The sequence below is a fragment of the Theropithecus gelada genome, chromosome 16 (assembly GCF_003255815.1).
Source record: "Theropithecus gelada isolate Dixy chromosome 16, Tgel_1.0, whole genome shotgun sequence".
Taxonomy (NCBI): Eukaryota; Metazoa; Chordata; class Mammalia; order Primates; family Cercopithecidae; genus Theropithecus; species Theropithecus gelada.
In genome coordinates this window covers 52476828-52492499 of record NC_037684.1, presented here as the reverse complement: position 1 = coordinate 52492499, position 15672 = coordinate 52476828, and the positions used below count along the sequence as shown (strand labels likewise).

The window sequence follows — 15672 nt, the reverse complement described above, 5'->3', positions numbered from 1 at the left end:
ACTCCTTGTCCTGGGACGCCGCTGCCAAGCTGCACACTGTCCTCATGGCGCGGGGGAAGCCTGAGGACGGTCGGCCTGGGTGCCTGGAGAGGGAAAGAGGGGCAGGAGGATGAGGAATTCGCCCCGCTTCCTCCCCTAAAGAGTATGGAGTTGCTTCCTTTCTGCTGCGATTTGCCATGTGCCGCCTTGGGAATTTCCAAAGGACGTGGGTAGGGGTCATAAGAAAGAGTCCCCCAAGTCATCTGACCACAGGACTCATTTAGCCCACCTTTTGTTAAAAACACAGGCCACCTTGGAGGCTAGTATTCCCCGGCATGCCTTCTAGCAAACGCTCTCCCAGGGATAATCCTGTGTGCCCATTTCACAGAGGTACACACCGAAGAGACTCTGGGCATGTGGCAAGGTTACGTGGGCCAGGATTTCCCAGGCAGGCATGCTCAGGCAAGCTGGGGAAGACACGCCCTGCCCTACTGGAGGAGAGGCAGTGCCTGCACCCTCCAGGGCCCCTACCAGGGAAAGTGACACAGGATGGGGGCAGGAAGGAGCCAGGAGATCTCCAAAGCCTTCGAACCATCGGAACCTTTTGAGGTGCCTCCCTTGCCTGATATTTATAGTGGTGCCCAGGAGCGCAGAAATAATTACAGCTCAGTTCCTGCCTGCCTAACAAGGCCCTTCTCAGATTCAGGGCGAATGGGATATTTTTTCCTTGTCTCTTTTTTAAGTAGTGAATATTAGCACCGGAGTGACAGCTCTTCCTAGCGCGCAGCCTCCCTCCGCCCCGGGAGCGGGGGCAGCAGAGCCACCAGGAGCACAGGCTTCCCCCACCCCCTGCTCAGGGCCACCCACCCTAGTCCACAAGGCACCAGGGACTCGGGAGGGCTGCATGGGGCGTGGGGAATCTGAAAATCTCCGTACCACCCTGGTGCCAGGTACTGGAGGTAGGAGGTGATGAGGGCATGGTTCCTGCTGGTGGGGTCCGCAGAGTCAGGCCCGCGGGACACTCTGAAACAATCACAGCAGAGCCCTGAGGTGTGTGCTATTCAGTAACTGGCTTGTGTTGAAGCACAGCCTAAGAGGCAGCGGGCACACAGCCCCTGTCCCAAGAAATAAGCCAAACACACACGTTGTTCAGATCCTTTTTCTGGAGGTATTATTTTCATTCCATTCTGCTATTCTCAGTCCTTTACCTCTGGAGCTGGGTGTGATGAGCCGCCTGATGGAGGCAGGTGTCCAGACATGCTCCTGGGCCCAGTGCAATCTGGAGGTGAGGCTGGAAGGCAGGTGGCTGGGCAGAGAGGCACACAGGTGAGCAGGTGCAGGGCTGCAGCTGGTGATGCAGATGCAGATAGTGAGGGCCACCCTGGCTTTCTTTGGGCCAATGACTGAGCTCAGGGGTCCAGGAAACCTTCCCTGGCCACACCCCAGATCTGAGCTCTCCCTGTCCTGGGCTGTCAAAGCTCTCAGTACATTAGGCTGCAGTCTTCATTTACCAGCTTGGTTTCCCCCACTAGACAGTGTGCTCACTCCAGAGCAGATAACTTGATTTCCGCAGCCCCAGCACTGAGTACGGTGTCTGCATATAGTGGGTTATCAATAAGGAAAAACGGTAGGACTCAAAAAGTGGCTTTATGTCAGGCATGGCGTAGGAAGCACTCCCAATCCCTTTCTGGAGGGGATGAGGCTTGAATTCCACAGGAGATTCTTGGTCATAATAGTCATAATGGCAAATTAATGAGCAAATGATTCATGGGCAGGGTGGATCTGGAGCCTGGCTTTAGGCTGAATGCTATGTGGCTGTCCCGAATTCCTGAGCATCCTCCAGGGAAGGGGCAGCAGGGCAGTGATGACGGAGAGGTGCCCAGAGAAGACAAAAGAGGGATGGCTTCTGGAACAAGCCAGAACAACCTGACTCAGGAGGGAGGCAGCCAGGGCCACTCCAGGGCACCATACTCATGAAGAGCCCTTCTGCAAGGCTCAGCTGGCAAATGCTACAACCCACTTCATCCTCCTGGCCCAGGCATGCCCAGCCTTTGCACCGGGACCCCCACCACTGTCCTAGGCTGGGAAACCAAGTTATTGACAGCAGGGAGGGCCTCATTAAGTCCATAGCCAAGACCCTGTGGAGCCAGACAAGCCCCCTATACTTGTCCTGTGCCAGCACCACCCCCGAGGGACCACAGAGCAGGATTTCAGAAGGTCAGACCACATGGCAAGATGGCCAGCTCGCCTGCCTCGTCTCTCCCCTGAGCCTTGTCTCTTCTGGCCTGCCTCCCTCCCAGACTCCACATCCCAGTTCCTCTATGAGGAAGATAAACATGGGGCACCTGAGAGAATGGTCCCAGGTGCCCTTACCTACCTGCCTTGTTCAAATGGAGCCTCCAAAACTGGGCGTGGAAAGGCCACCCTTCTCTCCCTCCCTTTCTTGCTCCCTCTTCCTCAATGGCCCTCAGGCCACATGTCCTGCAGTGGGTGCAGCAGGGATCTCAGACAACATCCGACCCATCTCTGGGGCTGGATGTGGAAACCAAGGCCCCCAGGGACAATCGAACTTCCGGAGATCACACAGCAAGTGAGGGTCTGACACGACTGCCGGGCCAGCCATCTGCACACTGCCAGGTGGTCCCAGGCCTGCCTCCCTCCAGCTCAGGGCTCACTGTCTGCCGTGAGAGGAGGGGAATCACAGGTGTCCTGAGGTAGGACAGGTGCGTTCGGAATGGTACTGTGTGCCTGGGATCTGCCCCTTTCCTGGAAGGCATGAGGTTAGGCATGACCCCGCTGGCTCTGCCTCTGACAGTGGCCACTGGCAGCCCATCCCTTTTGCAGCCAAACTCACCTGTGGCTTATCCTGGTAAACTGAACCTGATCCGGGGGCCTCTGGTGAGTGTGGACTCGGGGCAGGCCAGTGGGTGTGTGTGTGGCCGCTGAAGCTGCAGGTGTGTGCAGTCACAGTGGTGGAACAAGGGGCACTGCCAAGACTTCTGCCGCATGCTGAATGGGGCGAAGAGGTGGGGACCTATGCACGCCTGTCCTGTGGGAGTGAAACACGTCAAGTCCAGTGTGTCTGGGTACAGGGAGGGGAGGATGCATTGTGGCCGGTGCCCGTGTCCCCCACCCCCATCTAAGTATCCACAAGACCAGGTGCCTGTGGCAGGAGGTTGGGATGTATGATGGGGTCTGGGGGCCAGCAGGAGAACAGGAGAAGCTCCTGGAGGCTCTGGTTGGATTTCCAAGCCCTGGACAGCCAGAGAAGCCTTCCCCAGCGCGGAAGCCTCTGCGTAGATGCCCTCATTACATCACCGACATCCCCGCCACTGAGCCGGCCTCCCTTAAGAAAGGCGCTTCTCTGAACGCCAAACAGGACGAGGCGCCTTCCGGTCGGCCGGCCGCAGAGACGGCGGAGCGGCTCGTCCTCTCCGCAGCGGCCGGAGAACGGAGCGGGAGCAAAGGGAGATTCCAGACCCCCAGGCCGGGAGCAACTGCTGGCAGCGGGGAGGAGGAGGGGCGCGCAAGGGCCCGAGCGTGGGAGGGCGCGAGGGAGGTCTGTCCCGATACCGGCGGGCGAGGGGTTAAGTGTGGGATCAGCTGTTGTGCAGTCGCTCCGGATTCTCTTCCCTCCGCGCGGGGCTCCGTTTGATGTTGGAGTACGCCAGGGACTCCCCCTCCCACCGCTACACACGCGCGCACACGCGCGCACTCACACACGCACACGCACCACTCTTTGCAGACAGGGCTCCGGAGGCTCCAAAGTGACTGACTCCTGCTCTCGCCCGATCTCTCGCGCACAGACTCTCTGGCCGTATTCTCGCGCGCGCTCTCTCCAGCCTCCCCGCCCGGGCAGGGGGAACACCGGGCAGAGGCGCGCCGCTCTCCTTTCGATGCCTCCCTCTTAAAGAGCGCCACGAGGGGGAGGGGAGGCCCGGAGGAGGAGGAGGAGGAGAGAGACCGGGAGGGCGCCCGGGAGGCAGGGCGCGCGCACACTCCGAGGGACGCAGCGAGCGCAGAGCCGCCTCCGGCCGCCGGGCGCCCCCTTGCCGCCCCATGCTGTGCTCCATGGCGAACTCGGGCTGCCTCCTGCTGTCCAACTCCGGCAGCATGCTCCCGCACTCCGTGCCCTGCCCGCCCGCCTTCCTCTACCTCCAACAGGTAAGCGGCCCCCCGCCCGGCCCGGGCCCCCAGCCCGGCGCACGTGCGCCTCGCGCTGCCGCCCACGCCCCGCACTTGGCTGCCTCCGCGCCGCCGCCGCCGCCGGTGGCCCCCGCTGCGCTCCCCGCGTCATGGCGCCCGGGCTGGGGTAGGGGTAACTGCGCCCCTGCGCGGCGGCCGAGCGCGGGGGCGCCCAGGGCGCTCGCGGCGCGGGGTGGGGGGGCCGGAGTTTGGGGCGTCGCTCGCAACTTTTCCGAAGGCGCGGGAGGGGGCGGCGGGCGGAGTCTCCGGGGAAGCCCGAGGGGAGGGGGCGGGGGTTCTCGGCGTCCGGGTCACTTTGGGGAACTTCGCGCCGGGCCGCGGGTGACTCGAGGAGGGGAGCCGGGCATCCTCCCCGGAAGCGTCGGGAAAGCCGGGGGGCGCGCGGAGGTGGCGGCGGGGGCGCCGAGCTCTGCTGCAGCGCAGACCGCGCGCCGGGCCGCGGGGGAGGCGGGCCACCCGCTTGGCTAGGGAGGCCCCAGGAGCTCTGGCCGCGGAGGGGGCTGGGGCTAGACTTTTGCAATCTTGGGGACTGCGCAGGAAGCTCCGGCTGGCGAGTTGGGGATGGGTAGGGGCAGGAAAGTCGGCGACTCTGAACCCCCAGATCCCCAAGATGCCCCGTGGGGAGGTGCGCACAGAGCATCAGCAGCCGCCAGCCCGCCGACCGGTTGGGGCGTGGGGGGAGGGGACGGGGGTCCTGCGCTGCCACCCAATGCGGAATTAGTGCAGTCCCAGGCCTGCACTGGGGACAGAGGGGTACTCCCTCGTCTCCCCCAGGCCCCTCGGCCTCTGTGGGCCGTAGTTCCCGGCGCCAGCCTGGCCCGGGCTTCAGTACCCTGGCCTCACCCACCGTGGCTGCCCACACCTCTAGGCCTGCCCTTCCCTCCTGGCGCTGTGGCGTCTGCCTTGTTTTCGGTTCCCACCCTCACCCTCTGCTTGGGCTTGCAGGGGTGGGGGCGGCTGTGGAGGAGCCTGGTGGGATTGTGAGCGCTTCAGGCTGCATCCTGGGGCCTGCCTGGCCCAGTGAGAGGGGTTCCCATAGGACCCGTTCTGCACACTGTGTTGGGGTCTTCCAGACTGGAGAGGGAGGGTACAGGGTGCCCACCCCAAGGAACCTGGCCAGGCCAGGCCAGGAGTCTCCATGAAGATAGCTCCCCACCCCCACCTCCATGCACACGTTGAAGGAGGGATGGAGAAGAGTGAGAGAGTGTGTGTGTGTGTATGTGTGTCTGTGTTTGTGTCTTGGAGACAATGAGAGACCCCAGGGGTCTGGACCTTTGGGTGATAGATTCTTACCCGTTTGTGAACCTTGGGCCCTCCAAGGAGCTATCGAAGAAGGAGAAGGTGATTTAAGGAGGAGCAATGGACAGAGAAGGCAAAGATGGGACCTTCCGAGCTGGCCCAGGGCAGCTAGCCCCTGGGCACTTGGGTCAGCCCGTTGCAAGAGCCCATACATCAGGGACTGCCAAACATAGCAGCTACAGAGGAACAGGGGGACTGTGTGATGGTCAGGAGCAGAGGCTGGTGCAGGAGCAGAGGGTGACTGGCAGTGGCCTGCAGCCCAGGGCCCTTGACGTTTGGTGCCACCTTCCCAGGACCACCTGTGACATCTGGGGACTCCTGGACACAGCCCAGGAGCCACTGGGGAGCCCCCAGACTGACAGGCAGGAAGTCATCCAATCCCAGGCCATGGCCATCGCCCCAAATTCCCAGTTGACACTGAATCACAGGGAGTCAGGATAGGCTTCCCAAGGTCAGGTTCCCAGCCCCTCCCGGTTTTCCGTGAGCGTAGGACTGACTTGGGAATCTCTGGGGTGCCCAGGTGAGGTTATTAGAGCAGATCTGCCCTACACTCACCCAGGCATGGCAGGAATGTCCCAGGCAGCAGGACGTGCAGCTTTGGGTTCTGCAGGTAGTGTAGGATTTAGAGTAAGGGTTCTGGCCTGGAGACCAATCCATGCTTTATTGATTCTGTTGTCTTAGTTACTTCACCACTCTGAACCTCAGTGTCTTCCTTGGATGACATAATCCTCACAGGCTGAATGTGAGGGCTGAGTTAGGATGAAGTAGAGGCAAGCCTCCGAAAAATGGCAGCCACACATTTGGTGCTGTCTTGGAGGTAGACCAGTGCTCATAGTTGGGGTGAGTCCACCAACATGACCCACAGGGAAGACACCCCAATTTCTCCAGGGCTAGGTGAATGCATCCCTGACCTGTGGCGTTTGGAGCTTTCTGTAGGGGCAGTGGGAAGGCAAAAAGACATCCAAGGAACCATAGCCATCCTGAATTGTCCCTGGGAAAGCCAGAGCCTGCCGTTGCACCAGGCTTGGAACATTCACTTTCCTTCCCTCGCCCGTGGCTGTTCTGCTGGGGCGGTTGGCCATGTGTCTCAGTGGACTTCGGAAAGGTCTAGAATGCAGCCATTTCCTGGCTATTTGTAGGTGTATGTTTTTACAGGAGCGCACACAGCTGGGGCGGGCCAGAACCATTACGAAACAAATAACGACGTTTAGTTTGGGACCCCGCTTATCCCAAACTACCTTTGGAATGAGCCAGAGCCTGGAGGTAGAGGCCACAGGAGGAGGGGCCTGGGGCTATACCCGGCCAGGCCTCTGGAAATGAGAGCTGGCGGTGCTCCAGCCTCCCAGGTGGGGGCTGCAGGTCCTCTGCGTGAGTGAGTGTTGGCGCCATATGTAGGCTGTATACTCAATCTCAACAGCACATTTGATAACAAGAGCGGGAGCAAAAGACGTGAAATCAAGCAAGACAGGAGACGTAGTTTGAGGCGCATTAAGATGCAGCATTTAAACAGGCACGCTTTCTAAGCCTATAGTCTTTCAAACTGGAAATTACCAACTAAAACCTCACCCAGCGGAATTCCGTTCTACTGAAGCATTACCCTTTTCCTGCTGCCTTGGGTTGGACCCCAGGTAGGCTGGGGATGCGTCCGTGCCGAGACACAACAGTTCTGTGATGAATTAGAGGCACTTCTTGTTGGTCCCTCTGTCTTCTCAGCCCCTCTCCCGGCAGCGTTGGTGATATTTCTGAGTTCTGACCATCCCAGGATGATTTCAGATCATCTGACACCAGGAGAACTCCAGCTGTGCTTTGGGCTCTGGCGTTTGTTAAGAGCTCATGAGGGGTGACCCTGAGCCGCACTCACTTCATGCCCTTTGAAGCTTTCCTGCCCACTCAGCCCACCTCCAGGAGCCCCACTTAGAGGCCAGCCTAGCTCCCTGCAGGGCAGCCCGGTGCCATAGTCCCCCCACACCTGACCCCTCCTAGGAGTCCTGAAGCTTTTGTTGCTGGTGCATTGTGGCCAGTGAGGAGGGTTGGAGCTGATACTGGTCACCTTTCAGGGCAAGAAGGAGCTCATCTGATAATCTAGACCATTAGCAGGACTCCCTGGGAGGCCCTGGCCTGGGATCCGGTGGAGCAAGTTTTAGAGGATAGAAGGAAAAAACCTCAAGCTCGAGAAATGGGATTTTGTCACGGTAATTACTTTATTATTAAACTGCAGTGTCCTATAAAAGAGAATCTTATCATTCTATCCGATTGCATGCCAGTAAACGGCTATGGGGGAGAGGGCTGTGAGTGCCTTAAAGTATTGTAAGGGGAGGGGAGGGGGCTGGCGGGGGGAGAGGGACCGACCCTGAGAGGACCCGGGGCCTTCCTGGGGGTGTGCGTCGTGAATTCTGTTGCTTTTGCTCTCCATGTGTGCTCAATCAAGGTGAAATCACAGATCGTCTCCCTTGCCGAGGTAAACATCACCAGGCACCGGAAGCTTCCGTGGAGGATGCGGCGTTTCCGTGCAGCTTCTCGGTGCCTAGCAATTGCTTCTTGGAGTTGTTGATAGCAGAGCACGTTCCCTCCAGTTGTGGAACCCAAAGGCTTCGCCGAGGGGCCGGGGGATTCTAGGGTCTGTTTTGAGATTCATTAGGAGGCACTGTTCTTATTAATAATCATTCTCTCTTCCCTCTAAGGTAGCGAGGCTGCTAATCACAGGCATTTTTAATCAGGATTAATTACTGTGGCAGACGTAGCACCGCCCTTGCACCTTGCATTTAGTCTCTGTTCCCTGGGCTGTTGGTCCTCCCCTGTTGACTTGGTGGGATTCCAGGAGCCCCGTCTGAGACAGGCTGGCTCGCGGGTCGGCATGGGTGGCTAGAGAGTATCCCGCCGCTGGCCGGTGAGGGGAGGAGGGCACTGAACAGCAGCTCATGCACCCGCAGCAGCGTCTTTTGCTGCCCGGGTCTAGACTGCTGGCTGCAGCCACATCCGAAAAATTGTCCTGTTCACTGGAGAATTTAACCAGACAAGTAGTTGAAGTCAGGTGATGTTTATTCTGAATGAACCCACGCAGCCGCCCTGTGCCCTTGCTCTCTGGGAAGGATTGGGGAAGAGGATGGCCCTCGGTCCTCGCTTTGAGCCGCGTGTCCGTACAGGTGAGACCTCTTCACCCTGATGTCGTTTGGTTACTGAAGTAGCTCGATTACGTTCATGGGTTCTTCCCCAGTTTCATTCCTTGGCAGCTGACGTTTGTTCTGGAATCTGCTGAGGGTGTGGACACGCACGTTATCCGTTGGAGAAACCGAGGCACAGGGAGGTTAGGTAACATACTACCTCAGGAAGCTGCTGAGAAGCAGAAACTGGATTCCAGCCCAGGCAGCCAGATTCCAGAACTGGGGCTTGAGTCCATGTTGCTTTCTCCTGAACAACGAAGATTCGGGAAGTTCTGGTCCTTTTCCAACCACTTTTCTTGGCCATGTGCAAAAGAAAACATGCATTATCTGGCGGCTTCTCCAGGCTTAAGCTCTTTCTTGGCTTTCCTGCGGGTCTTTAGCCTGAGCTCCCCGAACCCTGACACCCAGCAATGTTTAGGAGATTCGTCTGGGTTCAGAAAAGCAGAGGGTCCAGTCTCGGAAACCTCCACATAGTGTCTTGTTCAGTGGGTTGAGTGGGTTTCTCTGAGCAGGGAGCTCTGGCTGGCTGGACACAGGATAAGCATGGCTGGTGGACGTGGCTGGGGGAAGGAGCCTGTAGGAGCTGGGCAGTGATGGCTGAGGAGAAAACTCTGGCCCCAGGCACCGATGGAGGCTGCTCAGTGGAGGAGTGGTGGGTCGCTCACTGTTAAGACCAGGCAGGGCATGTGGGCTGTGTGGAGCCAGCAGCCTCGGACCTCCAACTTCCCTGGGGGTCGTCTCTGCTCAGAGACTGGGGCTCCTCCCAACATGGACAGATGTGTGTGTCTCAGGGGCTGGAGAGGGCCGGGGCCAGGGATGCTCCAGGCAATGGGGAGCAGCTAACTCTGCGCTTGACAGGGTGGTAGGATTTTCCAGTTCCGTTAAAGAGGCTGCAAAACCTCATCTGGACGACTAGCAGACTAAGGTTTGAATCATGTACCAGTTCCCAGCAATCGCTAGTAAAATCTCCGCCACCCCTGCCCGTGGAGGGTCTAAGTACCAGGTCCACCTGCACCCAGGCTCTGGGATGGACATGGAGAGAATGCCCATCCCGACCTGTCCCACCTGAGGACCCAGGCTTGGTGGGCAGCATGGGTGTGCCAGTGTGCCCCCTGGCCAGCTGGTACAGGCCAGAGGAGCAGGTTTGGCTCGCGGAAGGGGGTAAGCTGACGGCCATGTGGCATGCTGGGAGGTTAGCAGAGGGCAGGGGAGAACGCTGCAGCCATGCAATGAATGTGCCTCCGGCCTCTCCTCTCCAGCCTGGCACAGCGGGCGTCTGCTGCCTGCTAGACCTGCGGGGCAGACACTGAGCCACACAACTTGGGAAGCACAAAAGGCTGCCGTCCTTGGAGGAGGTGGAGGCCAAGATATCCCAGCCCACGTGCCCTTCTGTCTCCTGTCCTCTGGTCCTGGGGACACAACCCAAAGGTGGCTTAAAGCAGAATATCAGGTTCCAAGGGTGGGGAGAGGACGGGGGTGAGAGGAGGAGGCCAGCGGTGGCCTTGGGCCAGCTCTGGGGAGGTGCTTGCAATCCCTGGCACCCAGCTCAGCCCAGGCTAGGCCCATGTGGCACTTGGACCAGGACAGACAGTCCCACGGGCAGGCATCCAGAGGGAGGTCTGGAGCTCCTGGCGGTGTGGGACCCAGGGGGCATCGTGGGGTCAGCAGGGACCGGAGGAGGCCAGTGGATTTCGACTCGGTCTGGGACAGCAGCTGGGACCTCCGTGAAGGAGCTTGCAGGTCACCGTCTGTCTCTTCTCTTGGCTTCCTTCTCTGGAGCACCTGTCTCGGAGCTTCCTAACTGGCCTTAACGCTTTTTCTTCCACCGTCATGATCAGCGGTGGCCCCTAGAATTGTCCGTGCTTTTAATCTTCTCTCTCTTCACCTCTTTCTTCCTTCCCTGCGTGATTTCTCTCCTCTCTGCCACAGCCATTTTTTTTTCTCTGCTTCTCTCCTTCAGGGAGAACCACCCCTACTTCCTCCTGGAAGATTCCAGCCCCTCTTCATCCTCCAGGCTCTAACTAGGCCCCCGGGCAACCCCCTCCAGGCAACTCATCCACCAAGCAGTGACTTGGCCTGTCAGGGGCTGTGTGTATCTTGCAAATCGCATTACTTAAGACCAGCAGGACTGACTGTGACTTCTTGTATCACCAGCACAGCTGGAACATGGCCTTTGGTTTCCTAGTCCCTCCGGGGCAGCGAGTTCAGCTCTGGAAGGAGACCCAGTTGGGACCGGGGGGCTTGGGCCTGGGCAGGAAGCCTGGGACTGCTCTGCTGAGCTGCCGGGCTCATGCCGTGGACCCTACTTGGAGGGTGCTGGGGGCTCTGGTGCTAGCAGGTCCAGCTCCAACTGTGGGCAGTGGGTCCCTTACCAGCTCAGCAGAGATGGGCCCAACAGCCACAGAAGGGCAATGGAGCAAGTCTTGTCTCTGCTGGGCCCAGACCTCTGGGGGGCAGGCAGGGTCTTGGTATCCAAGGACCATGCCCTCACCCTGGGGTCCCTGCACAGCTCAGGGAATCGACAGAGGAGGAGAAGGCAAAGAGGTGGGACGTCACCGTCTCCAGAGGACGCCCTTCCGCAAATTCCTCCTGGAGCCGCCGTTTGGGCCAAGCACCGCAGTAGGCCCTGAGTTTAGAGTCGGGAGTAAAGGACCCTGTCCTGCCCTTCCTGGGGTTCACAGACATAGCCACAGAAATTGGTCCTCAGGGCGACAAGCACATCTCCCCAGCACTGGCTGTGAGGGTGTGTCCGAGCCCCCAGGTGGTCAGAGAGAGTAGGGAGTCCACCAGCCGTCTTGCCCTTCCAGCCAGGGCATCTGTGTCCAGGCCTCAGGCAGGGTTTTACATCTTCTCTCCGGAGAGCTTTTGGGGATGCAGAGAGTACTGCACCCTACAGCTCGGACCTGCCACCCACCACCAATCCAGGCCTTCCGAACAGCTTCTTAATCACCCTCAGAGGCGCCACCCCAAGAGCCGGCAGCTCGGGCGTGCCCAGCGTCTGAGTTGTGGTGAGTCAGCTTCAAGCGTCTGACCCTGGGGAGCTCGTCCAGGGAGCATTGGGGAGCCAGGGCAGCGGGGCAGGAGACGGGTGGTCTAGGCGGTGTGTCTGCCAGGCCCTGGACCGCCTGGAGGCAGGGAGGAGGCTGCTTCATCACACTCCAGTGGGCAGCACGCCCGCGGGAGAGGACCCCAGTCACCCCACCCTCGGCCAGCGCCCACACCGGGAGATCCTGGGAGAGTGACTCCGTGCCAGCCTTGGGAGTAGTCGTAGGTCCGTGTCCATGTGAAGCCATTATGACAGGGACTCCAGAGGAAGGGGATGAGTGGGGTAGTCTGCTGTCCTGGGCCCTTCCAGTGACCAGCCTGGTCACCTAGTGTGAGCCCCTGGTCCCTGGAGCCTCAGTTTCCTTATGTGAAAGAGGAGGGATGCCAGTTGGGAAATGACAGGTGCTCAGGGTCAGGGACCCCACGCTGCCCAAGTGCTGTTCAGCCATGTGTCCTTTGGCCATCGCCAGGTGTGCCCACCTGCATATCAGACCCCCGTGAGTCACCGCTGCCCTGGCAGAGTTATGTGGGTGGGGAAGGGAGGTCGAGTGTCGCTGAAGAGGCAGATAGACTTGCCAGGTATGGAGGGAGAGGAAGGAAGAGGCAGGAGGGGCTGGGGAGTGCCTGGGTGGTGATGGAGAGGGGCAGAGGAGGCCCTGAGCTGAGGCCTGCAAGCAGGGGAAGGAGGAACCGTTCCAGGCAGAGGCCACTGTGGATGAAAGTGCATTTTGCTGGGATTCGTGGCTGTCACCCTTCTAGGGGATGCTTAGCTCTCCTGTGCCCAGGTCACCTGCTCCTAGGCCTCAGTCTCCCTTAGACAAATGTCACCTGCTCCTCACTGTGCCAGGTCCTGTGCTAAGGGGGGCAAGTGTGTTGTGTGTGCGTCAGTGTATGTGTGCGTATGAATGACTGCATTGTGTGCATGTGTCTGTGTGTGTGCAAGTGCAAGCGAGTGTGCATTGTGTGCGCGTGCATGTGTGAGTGGTTGTGTGCATTGTGTGTGTCAGTGCGTGTGAGTGGTTGTGTGCATTGTGTGTGTGTCAGTGTGTGTGAGTGGTGTGCATTGTGTGCACGTGCATGTGTGAGTGGTTGTGTGCATTGTGTGTGTGTCAGTGCGTGTGAGTGGTGTGCATTGTGTGTGTGTCAGTGCATGTGAGCGACTGCATTGTGGACATATATCAGTGTGCGTGTGTGATTGCATCGTGTGCATGTGGCATATGTGAGTGCGTGTGAGTGTGTGAGAGTGCATTGTGGACGTGTCTCTGTGTGCGTGTGTCTGTGTGCATGTGTGACTGCATTGTGTGTCTGTGTGCATGTGTGGCTGCATTGTGTGCATGTGTGTGCATGTGGCATGAGTGAGTGCATGTGAGTGTGCAATGTGAGTGTGTGGGGGGGGCGGGGACTGACCATAGGGCAAGGCAGAGGACAGCTACGTGGTAGCGAGCACTTTGTCCCTGCCCCAGGAATCCTACCAGGTGTTTTCACCCTGGAGGTTTCCTTGGTCCCCAGCACCAGGCCAGCGGAGAGGCCTTGTTCTCCCCATTTGGGGCTGAGACGCTCGCCGTTTCCCTCTGCATCTCCTGGTGTAGCTGAGCAGATGGGACTTCAGAAGGAGCTAGACCAACAAATTCAGGGGAACTAAAAGGAAGATCCAGTGACCCTGGGGTCAAGGGTAACTAAGATGTCGCTGACACCCCCACCCCCAGCAGGGCTCCACTTCAGCACGTGGCATGTGCACAGCTCTGTACTCAGCACGGGGAGAGGGTCTCAGGAAGACCCAGGGAGAGTCCATTCCGATAGGTGGATGGTATAAAAACATGAAGCCATCTCCAGCTGCATGGCGAGGCGCGGTGGGAGAAGGCCTGGGGTAAAATCAGGAAAGTCTGAGATCCAGGTGTAGCTCCAGCTCACTGTTTTCCTCCCAGGCCCCCTGCCGTATCACCCAGTGAGCAGACGGGATGGGGTCAGAGCCACCCAGACCTGCTGGTGCATCCAGTGCTGTGCTGTCACTGCCAAGCCACTGTGTGTTTCGGAAGGCTGACCAGGAAGATCAGCTAAAGGCATCAGGGGCATTTAACTGGGATCTTAGCTGACCATCTTCAAAAGTCTGCAGGTGGGCCCCTTAGAGATAGTAGGCCCTTCCCACCAGGCAGCACAGGGCTAGCAGGACTGGAGGGTGGGATGGCAGTGGGAAGACGACCTCCAAGGACATCTCCAGTGCTAATGCCTTTAGCATCGGCTGTCTCTTGAGGTGTAAGTTCCGTGTCACCAAAGGAATTCAGCAGAGGCTGGCTGGCTCTCTGAAAGGCTCCAAAACAACGCTGTCCAATAGAAATACAGCGTTTGCCACAGGAAGGTTTGCATTTTCTAGTAGCCTTTATTTATTCATTCATTCATTCATTCATTCATTCATTCATTTTTGAGACAGAGTCTCGCTCTGTCGTCCGGGCTGGACTGCAGTGGTGCAATCTCGGCTCACTGCAACCTCCGCCTCCTGGGTTCAAGCAATTCTCGTGCCTCAGCCTCCCAAGTAGCTGGGATTACAAACAAACGCCACCACGCCCAGCTAATTTCTTGTATTTTTAGTAGAGATAGGGTTTCACCATATTGGCCAGGCTGGTGTCAAACTCCTGACCTCAGGTTATCTGCCCACCTCGGCCTCCCAAAGCGTTGGGATTACAGGCATGAGCCACCTCACCCGTCAGTAGCCATTTTTAAAAGGTGAAAAGAAACAGATGAGATGAATTTCAATCGTACATTTTGTTTAACCCAGCATACCTCAAATCTTATCCCCCAGAATAATCAGGATGAGATAAACTATTAGAGACCGTGAGCATTCTTGTGTCTGTACTGTCTTTGAAATTGGGTGTAGATTTTACACAAACAGAACATCTCTGTTCAGACGAGCCACATTTCCAGGACCCATGGTCACATGGGTCTCATGATTAATGTACTGGCAGATCTAGAACATTCTTTCCTGATGGACACAGCAACTCTAGAGCTTCCGTACTCCCTCTGGTCCTGCAGTAAGGAGAGCCAGCTAGAAGCACAGACCCTCCGGTTCCCCAAGCCTCCTCCCTTGAAATCGCCATCAGATGGAGGCCCAGGGAGTCACACTGATCTAGAACATGAGGAGCACCAGGGGGACCTGGATGGAGTGGCCTCGAAGAAACTCCCGTGGCCACAGGCCTCAGACGAGACTTAGACCAGTCCCCTCCCAGCTCCTGCCCCAGGCAACAGCAGGCTGTGTCTGTGACGGTTTTCACGAACTACCTGTGGCAAAGTCAGAATAATGTAGTCGTGGTTTTCATAAAGATAAAGACGTTCACTTTTTGTGTTGAAATGCCCATTTTTGTGATAGCAATATCTGCCGTTCATTTTTTAAATGTCCTTATTTGGGAAAATAAAAGGTTGGCAATTCTTTTTTTTTTTTTTTTTTTTTTGAGATGGACTCTCGCTCTGTCACCTAAGCTGGTGTACGGTGCTGTAACGTTGGCTCACTGCAACCTCCACCTCCCGGGTTCAGGCAATTCTTGTGCCTCAGTAGCTGGGATTACAGCCTTACAGCCGAGTAGCTGGGATTACAGGCGTGTGTCACCACCCCCGGCTAATTTTTATATTTTTCGTAGAGACAGGATTTCACCATATTGGCCAGGCTGGTCTCAAACTCCTGAGCTCAGGTAATCCGCCTGCCTCAGCCACCCAAAGTGCTGGGATTACAGGCGTGAGCCACTGCGCCCAGCCAAAGGTTGGCAATTCTAATGGATCTTCCCCCTCCTCCACCCTTTTTGAATTAAATGTTACAGCTGAGTGCGGAGGCTCACACCTGTAATCCCAGCACTTTGGGAGGTTGAGTTGGGAGGATCACTTGAGCCCAAGAGTTTGAGACCAGCCTGGGCAATGTGGCAAGACCTTCTCTCTCTTTTTTTTTTAGTTTGTAAAAAAAATTAATTACATGTTAGTAATTAGTGTGATTCAAAAG

At 57.8% G+C, this 15672-nt stretch overlaps 1 protein-coding gene across 1 annotated transcript in view; it reads left to right on the top strand.

Annotated features, from left to right (window-relative positions):
* The first annotated feature begins 3936 nt into the window (after positions 1-3936).
* Positions 3937-15672, top strand: part of RBFOX3 (RNA binding fox-1 homolog 3) — a 91311-nt gene continuing 79575 nt past the window's right edge. Inside the window, exon 1 of the mRNA XM_025361909.1 lies at positions 3937-4143. Within this exon, the coding sequence (XP_025217694.1) occupies positions 4039-4143 (105 nt within the window). The 5' untranslated portion in view covers positions 3937-4038. The remainder of the gene's footprint in view (positions 4144-15672) is intronic.